The 12746-nt window shown below is 41.1% G+C and overlaps 1 protein-coding gene and 3 pseudogenes across 2 annotated transcripts in view; 1 reads left to right on the forward strand and 3 right to left on the reverse strand.

The window, feature by feature from the left end:
• Positions 1-1709: 1709 nt before the first annotated feature.
• LOC147464048 (uncharacterized) lies at positions 1710-2833 on the forward strand. Its single transcript, XM_086530125.1, has 3 exons — positions 1710-1809; positions 2021-2146; positions 2337-2833. Exons 1-3 carry the CDS (start codon positions 1710-1712, stop codon positions 2435-2437), a joined length of 327 nt encoding a protein of 108 aa, XP_086386251.1. The 3' UTR covers positions 2438-2833.
• Positions 2834-5381: 2548 nt separating this feature from the next.
• Positions 5382-6571, reverse strand: LOC147464049 (putative pre-mRNA-splicing factor ATP-dependent RNA helicase DEAH5 pseudogene; annotated as a pseudogene).
• A 1-nt stretch (position 6572) lies between these two features.
• Positions 6573-7643, reverse strand: LOC147464050 (uncharacterized; annotated as a pseudogene).
• A 3800-nt stretch (positions 7644-11443) lies between these two features.
• Positions 11444-12746, reverse strand: part of LOC147464051 (uncharacterized) — a 32231-nt pseudogene continuing 30928 nt past the window's right edge. Inside the window, exons 2-4 of the transcript XR_015185571.1 lie at positions 11908-12058; positions 11766-11798; positions 11444-11692 (exon numbers count right to left, since the gene is read on the reverse strand). The product of XR_015185571.1 is annotated as an uncharacterized LOC147464051 (transcript). The remainder of the gene's footprint in view (positions 11693-11765; positions 11799-11907; positions 12059-12746) is intronic.

Below are 12746 nucleotides of genomic sequence, written 5' to 3' on the forward strand. Positions count from 1 at the left end.
TGGACAAACAAGACGAGCTCATGCAAAGGCTATAGCCTATACTTTCTTTACATCAGCAAAACAACAACAAAGACCGCACTGACATCGACAACTAGGTCATGTCAGGGATGACATGAAATTGGAGGGGGGAGTGTTGACCATTGGGTCAACAACACAACATAGCTCAACAAGGCCTTATTTTCTGAGAGTTATGGAATGCTGAGGATTATGGTTATAAACATCATTTGTAATAAGTAGCTAGTCTAGTTGTAGAAGCCGGGGTGGAAGGGCACTCCCAGATTGTAAATACAAAGCCATTTTACCCCTTGAACTCTATTTTAGGTTTAACCTATGGTAGCCTTAGTATATAAGGTATCTTGGTCATTTTGTATAGAGAACTTTTATCATAATCTAAGTTTTAAGCTGCTGTTGACAATGTGTGAGAGGGGAAGAGAGAGAGCGTGAGCTTCATCTTGGAGCTACTCCCTGCTCATTCATCACATTAGAGAATCGACAATACCATCATGCTAGGCTCCACGAGAGCTACACGACAATGCCAAGCATTCCTCACAGAATGGAGCGAACTTGCTCGCACATCTACGAGCTATTTGTGGTCGTAAGTATATCTAATGATGTTAGTTTTTTTCATGCAAGTAGTCATTAGAATCATGGAAACATAAGCTATGCATAGGTACTCACAGATTTTAGTTTTGGGCATTTCAGAATTCTGCTCTATCTTTATACGTATTTTTCACAGATGGGTTTAGAGTGAGGGGTTGAGTGTAGAGGCTTTGGGACAGGTGTATGCTAGTGAGGGGATGGTGTTCCTTAAGTTTTGTATGATTTTGGCATGGTTTGATGGGTTTCCTTCCGTTGTGTGTATATGGGTACGTGGTGTAGTTGGGAGCAGTGAGATTCTAGATTGTGGTTTAGTTGGCCTTTCATAGTGTTGTATGTGTAGGATGGTCTCAGCCTGATAAGATAAAGAAATTGCCTCCGTGCGCCTATCATGTCATCTGTGTCCTCAATTGACATTATGTTGATCTAGGTTGTGTTGCATGCACTTTATAGGTGGTGTGATTTGCTCCCGCAACATTGGCGCCATTGCCGGGGACATAAGGACTTAGGTAAGTATTCCTACTAGCACTCGTGTGATGGTTGCTTGATTTAGTTTTGGCTAAAGAAAGAATCTTTCTTAAGTAGATCTGGAAGAGGTTATTCCAAAATCAAGTGGATAGCTAGGAAGCATGTGTCTTGCCGAGGGTATGCAACTAGGCAGATTTAGTTAGGATTTTTAGTATTAGTTGTAGATTAGAGTAGTTGTTGGTGGCTGAGTGACTTGTGAGGTGCTAAAAGTGTTTGCTAGTATGTGTGCGGCAGTGAAGCGTTTTTCTACCATAGATGCAAAATCCCATATAATGTGTAGGAGTAGGTTTAGGTAAATGATTAGATTCTAGAGTTATTCATCACTAATTTATTTGTTGAAGTGCTTGTTTGCATTTGGAATCACAAAAAAGTCTACTTTTGAAGGTAAAAATGCAATAAACAAGGAACTCCACCGTGTCGTCTCTCTCTCTCTCTCTCTCTCTCTCTCTCTCTCTCTCTCTCTCTCTCTCTCTCTTCAAAGTTCAATGATTTTGCAATTTCTAATCGTGTGTTGCTATTGATTTCTCGCTTGGAGTGTCCAAGCCTCTAACAACAGTCCTCTCTCTAAGGCTGGCTGTCATGGAATGGGGTGTGGGTGGGTTCCTATTTTCTCTCCGTATAGCTTATGGCCCTCTGTTGCACATCGCAGGGATTTTTACCAAACACAAAGTAGAGAGGCCAGAGGTTGTCGCCTTGGCATAACCTCGGGCCCTTTTAACTCGACTTGCCTAGTGCTCTAGTTTGAAGGCACCCTGTCTCTTGAACTCTCCCCTCTGCAGGGGTTCATTTTAGTATTGTTTCTGGTCAAGGATTAGTAGTATCAGTGAACCAAAATAGAAGACGTTCTAGAATTTCATATTGATGTTCAAAGAGTAATAAACTCTCTCTTTTTCAGCTGATGAGGAGAACTGGGAAGGTTTGATAAGGAGTGGCCTTGTCTATGGAGGTGGCCAGATTGAGCCAGAAGAGCTGTTCAAGGTCATGAAAAAGAGGGTGGAGCGAGTTGACATGCGCACGGTGAGTTTTCTCTACGTTTCATAAGAAATCAAGACATATTTTTGAATGGATTCACACAGCACGGGTTGTGCATCCCAGAGACTTGAACATGATTCCATCCTATTGTGATGATGCGTAAAATGTTTACTCAGTTGAATACATTCATCACTTGGCAGTAAACCCATTTCTTGTGCATTTTATGTTTGTTATGCAAGAGAGTGGATCATACCAACAACGGGTTGTGTTAGAGTATCTGAAGGAGATAGAAGAAAGAGCACAAGCTGTCATAGAGGCCTTTCAGACCTCCAGAACATGAGGCGTATGATTATGGCCTTAATAGCATGGCTGATAGTTGTGAAGGGGCTGAGGAATATTATGATCGAGCCAGCTAATTTAACCTGGAGTGGGATGTTGTATATATTAGTGCCTGGAGTGGGCTGTTGCATATATTAGTGCAAACACAGACTTCCCGTTGCTGGCCTCTTCCAGTATCATTTGTATGACTAGGAAGGACCAGTGGTCGATTCTCTCAACCGTCAGTCAAGTGTTGCTCGTAATATCTTGCCTGTACTCATTGAGTGTAAAGTCAGTATCTTCAGCCTTTTTTGGAATGAACTTAGGGTGCGCAATGTCAAGTTTTGAAGCTTTACAATTTGATTTAGTATCATGTAATCCTTACTGTGAAACCTTCTGACCATGTTCCTCTGTAGATCATTTCTCTGCTAGCCGGTCAAAACTATGTATTGCGCTCTCTCTCTCTCTGTGTAAGCATTGCAAGTTCTTTGATGATTCATGACTAAGTGTCTACGAGCTATATCTTCAATTTTGAGTGCTTAAAGCTTCACTTTATGTCATTTTGACTAGAGAAAAGTGTTATTAGACCAGTTTAGATAGTTCTGTTGCAATCTTAATGATTTGGTTAATGATAGATCGTGATTTTTGTATTTTGTTGGAATGCTGTCAGACTTGTCCCCTTAGATCTTCAAGGTCTCTCGGAATAGTTTCCTACGACGTTAAGACTCTCTTTTTCATAGTATTTATATTTCATCATTTTGTCATTTCATTTTGTTATTCTGACTTTGTATCAGATCCACATTACATTGAAACGATCTGGTCTCATAGGTCATTTTGGCCTTTTGAAGACGTTAATATATATTTCATTTCATTTTATTTCATTTGAAGACAGAGTGCCTACGTTGGAGGACATTGAATCTCTATAGCCTTTTGGATACTGATGTATATTTATATGATGCTTCGACTGTCAGAGAGCTCCATTGTATCAGCTCACCCTTTCTATTCCCTTTGTATCAAGCTTTCACCCCACCCCTACCCACTATTTTCTTTTCAATTCTTTGTACTTTTTGTGATTAGATTCACCATATGTAACCTTTTGGTCTCATAGGTCATTTTGGCCTTTTGAAGACGTTAATATTACATTTCATTTCATTCTCTCTCATTCTCTCTCTCTCTCTCTCTCTCTCTCTCTCTCTCTCTCTCTCTCTCTCTCTCTCTCTCTCTCTCTCTCTCTCTCTCTCTCAATATCAACACTTTATTGAAATCATACCAGAGCGAACATACGCTGAAGGACTACTATGCCTGAAACATAAGCGTCCGAGTAACAACGGAACATAGTGCGAGTGCCACCATTGAGAACCACGTTTTTCCTGAAGCAGTAAGGCATTACCGTTGATAGGAGAAAAAGGAATCACCCAGCACAGACGAACAATGTTATCTACTGCTCAAGGCATCTGCGTGCTTTCCTACTACTACTACTAGTTCACATGTAGAAGCTCGCTTCGCTTCTCTAGTCTCTTAACCACCCAACTCTCTTAGTCTCTGCTCATAATAAATTGAATAGTCAAGAGAAGGTGTGTGCCAAGTAGTTGGACTTGCTTTGTGTGCATATCCTTTGTTTGCTTTATAGAGCAAGAAAGGATACATACTGAAGAAGGAATTGCGAAGTTGAGCTCAAGAAGAAGGTGAACAGAAGCTTGTTTTGCTTATAATTCCTTCGCATAGAGCCGAAGTAGGGTAAGCCAACTTCTGTTTTTTGAACTAATGATAGCGGTGAACATAAATCATAATTGGGCTTGTGAAATTCTGAGCAGCCATAGTACGAGTTTGTGCAATCTTTCAAAAATGTGTCAAGAAGAAGAGGGTGGAGAAGAGGACTTGCAATAACCAAGAGACACCTTCAAGGAGGGAAGAGGAGAGCCTACATTACCACCGAAGTGTAAGTTTGTAAGAAGTCAGAAGTCCTCCCCATGCCTCTCATCTGAGCAAGAAGGTTAAGATTATTCATGTAACGTTTGTCATATCTGCGGATCAAGCTAGTGGTCATGTGTTGATTTATATTCATATCTCGGGATCAAGCTAGTGAAGTCTTGCCTAGATTACTTTTTTATTCTTAGGATATCAACTATTGTGAGCCCTAATGATTTGGGTGATTCAGGATTATTCCCATGCTGATACATTTAGGAGACAAATGCTGAAATTCCTATTTGACAGTTTCATGATATCCTCTCGAGGCTCCACCTCAACAACAGCTTGAATGCAATCTTCTTCATGTCTTGCACACAACTAAGAAGTAGAGCATTTAACAATAGCATCAAGAAAATTCATGAAAACCAAACACTAATATAGAGTCCCTCAAAGATTGGAGGGCAGTCGTCGCTTCAAAAGCAATTTGACAAGCCCACTTCACTCATAAACATAGCCCAAAAGCTCAACATAAAAGCGCCTACACCTATGATCATATCAAAACGATAGCCTTCCCCTCCTTTTCGAAGAATCTCCACAACTTGGAAAAGAGTTCTCTCAATTTACACTTCCACAATAGTAGCATCCACTTTGAAAATATCTTCTCCAAATCCATTATAGCAATACATTAGGAAAAACTAGTCTTGCTTAGAGAAATGGAGAAAAATTAATTGAAATATTGACTTGGTAATTGAGTAGGCATCCTGTACGACAGTGCAAGGCAAAGAACATTGTTTTTCAAACTACAAAAAACCTTGTGACTAGTTAAACGTCTCTTCATGCAATGAGGAAATGACGCAAACTAAAGACCATATAGTGAAGTCATGCAAAACAGAAGTGGCCATACATAACTATTGTGGAGGGTCGGCACTGTGTCTCCTTGGAAATTACAAGAAACACAAGTTGTGCCTTTGCCCCGTAGTTTGGTTGTGTGATCCAAGCAAATGCATATGAATCCAAATAACGAACCTTTACAACTTGTTGACATAGGGTTTTGTCTGTCAATTTGTAGAAGCTCCCATTGTCGATTTACAAATTTTATCATGAATAGAGTTGAAGCGTGTTGTAGCACAAAGGGCAAGAGGTCGGCACATCTGTTGTGGACCAATCTGCGATGACACATAGGCACCTAAAGTATAGAGTTGTTCCATAGCCGATATTAGAGCATGTAGATTGTGGAGGCCGTAGATCCAAAAAATTGAAAGTCAATGAATCAGTAATACACAGCCTTCAGATGCAAAGTTGTATTGCCAGATTTATTCTTTGAATTTCAGGCACAGTTCGTTGTAACATCTTATTTCATTCTTGTGCATGCTCTCAGCGTACAAGAGACAACACTTTCCTGGACTTGTTCTGCCTGCTTGGGGCTTTGCTTTGTAGAGGCTTGAGAAATGGGTATAATGAGAAGTGAATCTAACCCAAGCTTGGGATTATAGACATTTGGCTTAGCAAAACTTGGATCTAAAAGGGACATTAGATTCCATTGATGATTAAAAATGCCTTTCCAATGTTGGTTGGAGCCACACTTTCCTTGTTGGTGCTCGATCAAAAAGTTCTCGTCTATATTTCACTAGGAAAGGCACTATAAACTGGGAGTATAAGCAACTCTGGAACATTGGGACCCAACCCCTTTATTCTCTCATACAAAATCTGGTACACTATACTTCTTCTTGTCCTCTTCAGTTGAAAAGAGAAGGATATCACCTTCTGGCTCAATTTAATGTATCCGCGTAATAGTAATAGGTGCAACATCTAGAAAAGTGCCCAGAAATCTTCTCAGCATCCAAGTGTAGCTGAGGTGACTAAAGGACGCAAACCTTTATGCCATGTTACTAGGTCCTTCGGCAGCCCATAGAGTCCATCAGTGTGTATTGTCCTTTCATGTGCTTCATCAAGCATGATGACAAAATGCGCGAAGAGCTGGCTATCCACGAGCAATATTCTGAGACGTATTCCATCTGTCATATACTTGATTACTGTCTCGGGGCCCGTTCTTGAACAAGGATGCACCCAAATTCTTTTGAAACCCTCTTGACCACAGACATTGTGGCCACTCTTTGAGATTGTGTGCAGCCAATCTTTCGTTTTGTTGTGCACCCCTGCTTTTGCTAGATATTGTGTAGTCTCTATTGTTTTTCTTTGAATTGGTTTCTCCAATCACAACTTAAACCTGGTTCTCATGGACTGCTCCAACTGGGGTAATACCTCACATCCAAGACCCCTGACACTAGTAGTTGCTTAGCTTCTCATCTCTCAAGCAAAACTCGTTCTCTTTAGTGGTTGCCTAGAAGGGCCATTTTCATTCTAATCTGTGATGATAATCCCAAAAAGCCCTTTGATCATGTTGAAGGCTGAATCATACAAGAGGGATTAGATTCCTCATCCAAAGAGCTTCTTTTCATCATTAGAATATATTGCCCTATCTTTTGGTGCACCTCCCTCATGGAAGGGCTAATTTTATTCCCATCATGGAAACAACCTTAACCCATACCTCTTGATCATATTTGTGGTAATTTGCAACACATGCACAATCCATTCCTTTTGATCACAAAAGCCTAGAAGCTACATAAAGTAGCCGTATTCCATGACATTTGAAACCCTACCTCAGTAAACATTGCATAGCTTAAGTTCTTGTGGTTGATGCCCTTTTGAAGAGCTAGGGTTTCTATCATCTTGATCCCTCATGATCCGGTCACTGCGTTTATCATCATTGTCATTGCTTGTATCTATCCTTGCGATCATCATGATCTCTTGAGTCCTTCGATCACCATCCTGGTGGCTATGATCCCTTCTTTATTCATCCTCTCTATCATGGTCTCTTTGTCTTTCGTACCTTATCTCATCTAGATCATGTCCATCGCGATCTCCATTTTCATGTTGATCATGTCTACTGTAATCTTCATCATTATCTCTTCTGTGATTTTTGCCATCGTGTTGACTATCACATTCACTTTTGCTATCATGTCTACCATCACCACTACTTCTGTGTTGTTCCTCTTCTTTCATCTTAGCCTCATGCTCCAAGCTCGTTTTACAAATGTTTGATCCTCCCTCTGTCATGAGGGTCAGAAAGCCCAAAGAAGGTTGAATCTGAATGCTTACTTTTAGCTTTTAGGAGGAAGAACAACATAAATGCTAGTGAGCAAACTTTTAATGAAGTGCTTAGGAAGCTTTGCAAATGCCAAGCTTGCAAACCAACACAAGCAATTATGGCCAACCCTTGACAAAAAGATGGCTTTCTTATTAGCACCACAAAGGAGCATTATAAACAATATTTCCAGTGCTCATGGAGTTCAGAAAGGCATTCACTCTATCTTGGGAGGAGAGCAACATCACACTTTACATGGTGAGTAACAACACACATTACATGCTTTAAAAGTATTATTCATTTCTTGATTATGGTCACATTGTATCTTATTTGTGCATCGAGCATTTTTTATTGAAAAATATGGATCACTCAAAAATTTCAGCACCTAGGGCATGGAGAACTCCCATTGCCGAGCTACAGGGTGCAATTTAAAAATACCCATCATGATGGGGGTGTTGTGTATCCAAATATTTTAAAGGAGGCATTCAACTAGATACCACATGGGGTTTGCTTGTTAGTTCGCCATGGAGAGTGCGTGATTGTCTAACATTGCGAAGGAAGTAAGAACATTGGATCATGGAGAGGCATCAAGCTCCATTTGTTGCATAGCTATGACATAGAAGATTGCATACAAGCCATCAATTTAGATGCTGCATAGTAACCTACTAACGCACACCTATAGGTCTACTAGAGGATACTAAATTTTTGTCCATCCATGCCAAGAGAGTGACTATCCAGCCTGAGGGGACAAATATGGCATGTAGATCGAGGCAAGGGTTTGAGCAATTATAAGTTGCATCTTCTTTGTGATTGACCGCCCTATGTTTTGTACCCTTACATGATGTAAACGATTAGTGCCCGTTTATAGTGCAATTTCATTTTCCAAAACTCACACAGTTAAGCATTCATGTTAGTCTTGGTGTGAGATGGTTTTTTTTTTTTGGGGGGGGGGGGGGGGGGGGGGACATGGCTTAACACCAAAATCTCTCGGCCAGACATGTTGTAAGAGGTTCTTCATGGCCCCAATATGTCTTCATGCTTCTTCAATGCTACCACCACTTGAATCCGCTCATCAAAGAAGTACCCATCTCACCAGAAATTTCTTGAAAGCAAGTTATTCTCTTTGAATATGGGCAATATCCTTGGTGAATAAAACTTAAAAATTCTATGACACCCAAATCCTTGTGTGTGGTGGAATAGCTACCACATACTTGAAGATGTGCTCCTCCGTGCATGCCACAATTTTGAGAAATTTGTTGCTCTTGAGGTCAATGATAGAGCCAAGTTCTGGGACACAAGTGAAGAAAGCATTACCACCCATACACCCCCCCCCCCCCCCCCCCCCCCCCCCCCCACACACACACACACACACACACCATTCTCAATGTGTTTAGGAAGAGGGTGCATTGTGATAGAGGGATGGGTGTGAGTGGAGAGACGCTTGCAAAGGCTACAGATGTGGCCATGTTCAGAGTGTGTAAAAGCTAGCACTAAATGAGCTCAAAAGAAAGTGTAGGTGAAAAATGAAAAAGAGGTAGGTGGCTACCTTTTATAACGTCCCTCTTTCCAAAAAAGGGCTAGCCTCTTCTCTCCTCATAGCCTCCTTGAGTCCTTGTAGTGCACATTCTTGCACATAAACGTTGTGGTAGTTTCAAAAGAAGCAAGTTTTTTTAAGCACATGCACAAAACAATGAATAGGAAAGCACCAAGTCAAGGCTACAAATCAAGAAGCTCTTATCATATTTCAAGGAGCTTTGGACATCTCATACCATCTTTTGCTTCAAAGATGCTACCGACTGCAATTCTGGCTCATGCCACTCCACACTTAACAAAGACAAGACTTGGATAGGTTCAAGTCTACCATAATTATGTGTAGTAGTGGGGATGACATATGCGGGTGAGTGAAAGAAAACTATCGCTCTAAAATCTGTATGTAGTGCTTTGAATGTTCTCAAGGCTATGAAGTGGTTGCTCTTTCACCAATCTAGATGAAAAAAATGACTACACAAGCAAGTAGAAACACAATTGTAGGTATGAAAGACCCTTGTGACACCAAAAGAAACCCCTCATTGCCAGGAAGGTATTCAATGTGGTGGAAATGCCTTTCGAGTAGGTTGTTGCAATGCATCCTTTTGAGATTGAGAAAACAATAGCTACAATCCCCTTGTCCTTGAAATTCTTGGAACCATGAAGCCTCCCCTCTAATGGTGGTTTCAATTTCCACTAGTTGACATGGTAGGGACTATCATAAATGGTTGCATGTATACCCAAGCACCTTTGGTGAACTCTTGTGGCACCCATTCACGATCTAGCGACATGCAAGATTTACATAACAATTTCTAGATGAATCACATCTGCATGCATGTATTGATAAGAGAGAGAGAGAGAGAGAGAGAACCTAACACCAATTGAGGGCTACCCCTCCAAAAGAAACTATATTTATGACTCTTCTATATAAGACTAGAATTGAGTTCTCCAAGCTTGAAAGAGCATCAAATTCCTCTAGCATCTCATACTAATTATATTTAGAGTTTGATGACTCAATTGGGAAGCATCTCTCTCAAGGTGGATGAGGACATTACCACACTAATGCGGGAACTTTGCATGCTGGGTTCTCGTTTTCCATGTTTTTGAAGCTTCTTTAGACCGAAGGCTAGCCATTGATGATACAACTTTTGGAGGCACGCAGAGACACATTGAAGCTTTATGGTCTCTCAAAAGTCTTCATCTTCAAAAGCATAATTAAAGTGGCATAAAATTGAGGACCTTGCCAATGTCACCAAAGGTCCTATCATGGGAGAAAAAGGGTATTTGCCTTCCTCCATCCTTGAAATTCTTTAGATGACGAGCTCTCTTCCAAGCAATGTAAGAATGACGATGCCCTCTACACTTTCTTTGAAAGACAATTTACATATGTATGAATCACCGTCTGAGCTTTACCTTGGATGTCATGGAACTATCCTTGTCATCTACAAGAGAGAGTGCCAATCTTGCTCAAAAGAGTTTCCTTGTTTAGTAATTGGAGGATAATTTAATGATTCAAGGAGTCTCTTCCTACCACTGGATCACTAGAATTGACCGTGAGTCTCTTCCTACCACTGGATCACTAGAATTGACCGTGATTCTTGTAGATGTGGACTTATTTGCATCCCAAAGCACACAAAATCTATTGGAATTAGTGCCCAAGTTGGGGGGACATATCACTTATCCTAAATGAACAACCAAAGAGGTAGGAAGTGTTTCCATGTGCGTGAAGATCCCATTATTTGCATCCAAACTGGACACCTATGGCGAATCAAACTATGGTAATCTTTAGTAAGTGCTCATGGCAATACATGTGTCAGTCTCTCTCTCTCTCTCTCTCTCTCTCTCTCACACACACACACACACACACACACACACTTTTTTGTAAATCAATTTGATTTAACTTTCTGTGGGAAACCACAAAGAGAGGAAAACCCACCAAAAAGATGTACAAGGAAAGTCTCTCTCTCTCTCACACACACACACACACACACACATTCAAGCCAGTTTTTCACCATCCGCACTCCTTTAGGTACAATTTCTTTAAGGGCCAAGAGGAGAAATGTACACACACACACACACACACACACAAATTTATCAGAGCGCTTGAGCCTTGCATTCACCACTCGAAGCAAGCATGCTCCCTTAGCTGATTGCTCTCACAAAAGTAAGCATAGTTGTGACACAAAGCTGTAATTCTTTGAAACGAATTGGCACTGCAAGCTACATTTTCCATAGCTGAGCTGAATGGTTTATTGGCATGTGCCAGTAGCGCTATTAGGCCAAGAACTTTGGAAGACATTAACGTATTTTGTCCTTCAATGTAGCAGATATGAAACTTAGAAGCCATCTATTGTAAACCAATAAGATGCAGGGCTTGCACAAGTACTGTAGGCGATGGGGGGGGGGGAGAGAGAGAGAGAGAGAGAGAGAGAGAGATTGATTGATTGATTGCACAAACAACAAGGTGCATTGTTGAGATAAGAGAAATTCTCATCGGTTTCTCTACAATCAGCTCTTTTCCCGCATACTCTCACTTTGATTACTTACAAGAGTAGACTGATATTAAGTGCTCATAGGACTGCTGAGAGAAAGGGCTGCTTTTTTGATGAAAATGCGGCAGGTGCATGATAATGGGGCGTCGTCATGGTATCACAGCCTTAAATCTGGATCGATACGACACTATACATGTGAAGAAACCTGCATCAACATGACAATGTTAGAAACTATATCAAAAAGCAAAGAAAAAGTCGACCAAAACCAGTGAAGCCACCTTGTAAAGTGAAACTCGGCTTGGTGAGGGCCCCTGAAGTCAGGCTAGTTTGGATAACCAGCCGATCATCAAACTCATTCTACAGCATTGTATCGAAGCTCACAGCTTCCTTAATTCACATCTGGAAGCAGAATCTGCGCACCTCTCCAAGACTCTCCCTTATCTAATGTTATTGGAGAAAGAACTGTGCTGTAAGCGACTGATATGAAGGGCTTGTCTCCATCCGTGACTGGACTGGACACCACCAGGTTCTCAAACCCACGATTTTCAAGGAGTAAGGACCTTCGCAAACCCTGCAAAATTGTAAACAGCTGGGACATGGGCCTTATTCATTCATAACAGGCATTTCTTTAGAAACGCAGAACCAAACAAAGGAAAGAAACCTTAAAGCAAAGCAGCTCAGAGACAGCTCTCCATATTGATATCTTTCAATTCTCCAGAGACACTACTTGCTGGCCTGCCTGAGGCTTTTGTTAAGAGAGAAAATTTTTGCTACCCCTTCACAAGCTGCAGCAACCAATGATTGCCTTGCTTTGCATTGCAAGCTGTTGTCTCTTTCCTTATCAGCTAGACACAACTTTAGAACCACAGCATAAAAGGGGTTTTTATATGCCATCATCATGACACAGACTTTTACTAAGGTTTCTGCCATGTAAGCCTCAGATGTATATATTATATAAAGGAGCATGCAAACGCCCACAAACACATACATTATTATCACTGATGAAATGAAGTTAGCCTCTGTCCCGTTTCTGATGAAGCCTTGGCCCTGTTGTCAAAGAAAATCAGAGCCTCTTGATCTCGTACTTTGCCCTACGCTTGGAAGAGCTCAGTACTCTCGTCCTCTTTATCCTGTGGTATCCCCTTAAAATCTGAGATCAATCCTCCTTTAGTCTAACCCTTCTCTTCTTGTCTCTCCTCTACTGCCTTCGCTGTCTCCACCTTGTCCACTGGACTTTCTTCCTTTATCAAGCACTTCGC

Source organism: Adiantum capillus-veneris, chromosome 2 (assembly GCF_014529385.1).
Source record: "Adiantum capillus-veneris isolate H3 chromosome 2, ASM1452938v2, whole genome shotgun sequence".
Lineage (NCBI taxonomy): Eukaryota > Viridiplantae > Streptophyta > Polypodiopsida > Polypodiales > Pteridaceae > Adiantum > Adiantum capillus-veneris.

Coding starts and splice junctions, on each gene's coding strand:
- LOC147464048 (XM_086530125.1), top strand. CDS start 1,710: ATGGGGTGTGGGTGGGTTCCTATTTTCTCTCCGTATAGCTTATGGCCC. Junction 1,810..2,020: donor ACAAAGTAGAGAGGCCAGAG/GTTGTCGCCTTG, acceptor TCTCTTTTTCAG/CTGATGAGGAGAACTGGGAA. Junction 2,147..2,336: donor AGTTGACATGCGCACGGTGA/GTTTTCTCTACG, acceptor TTGTTATGCAAG/AGAGTGGATCATACCAACAA.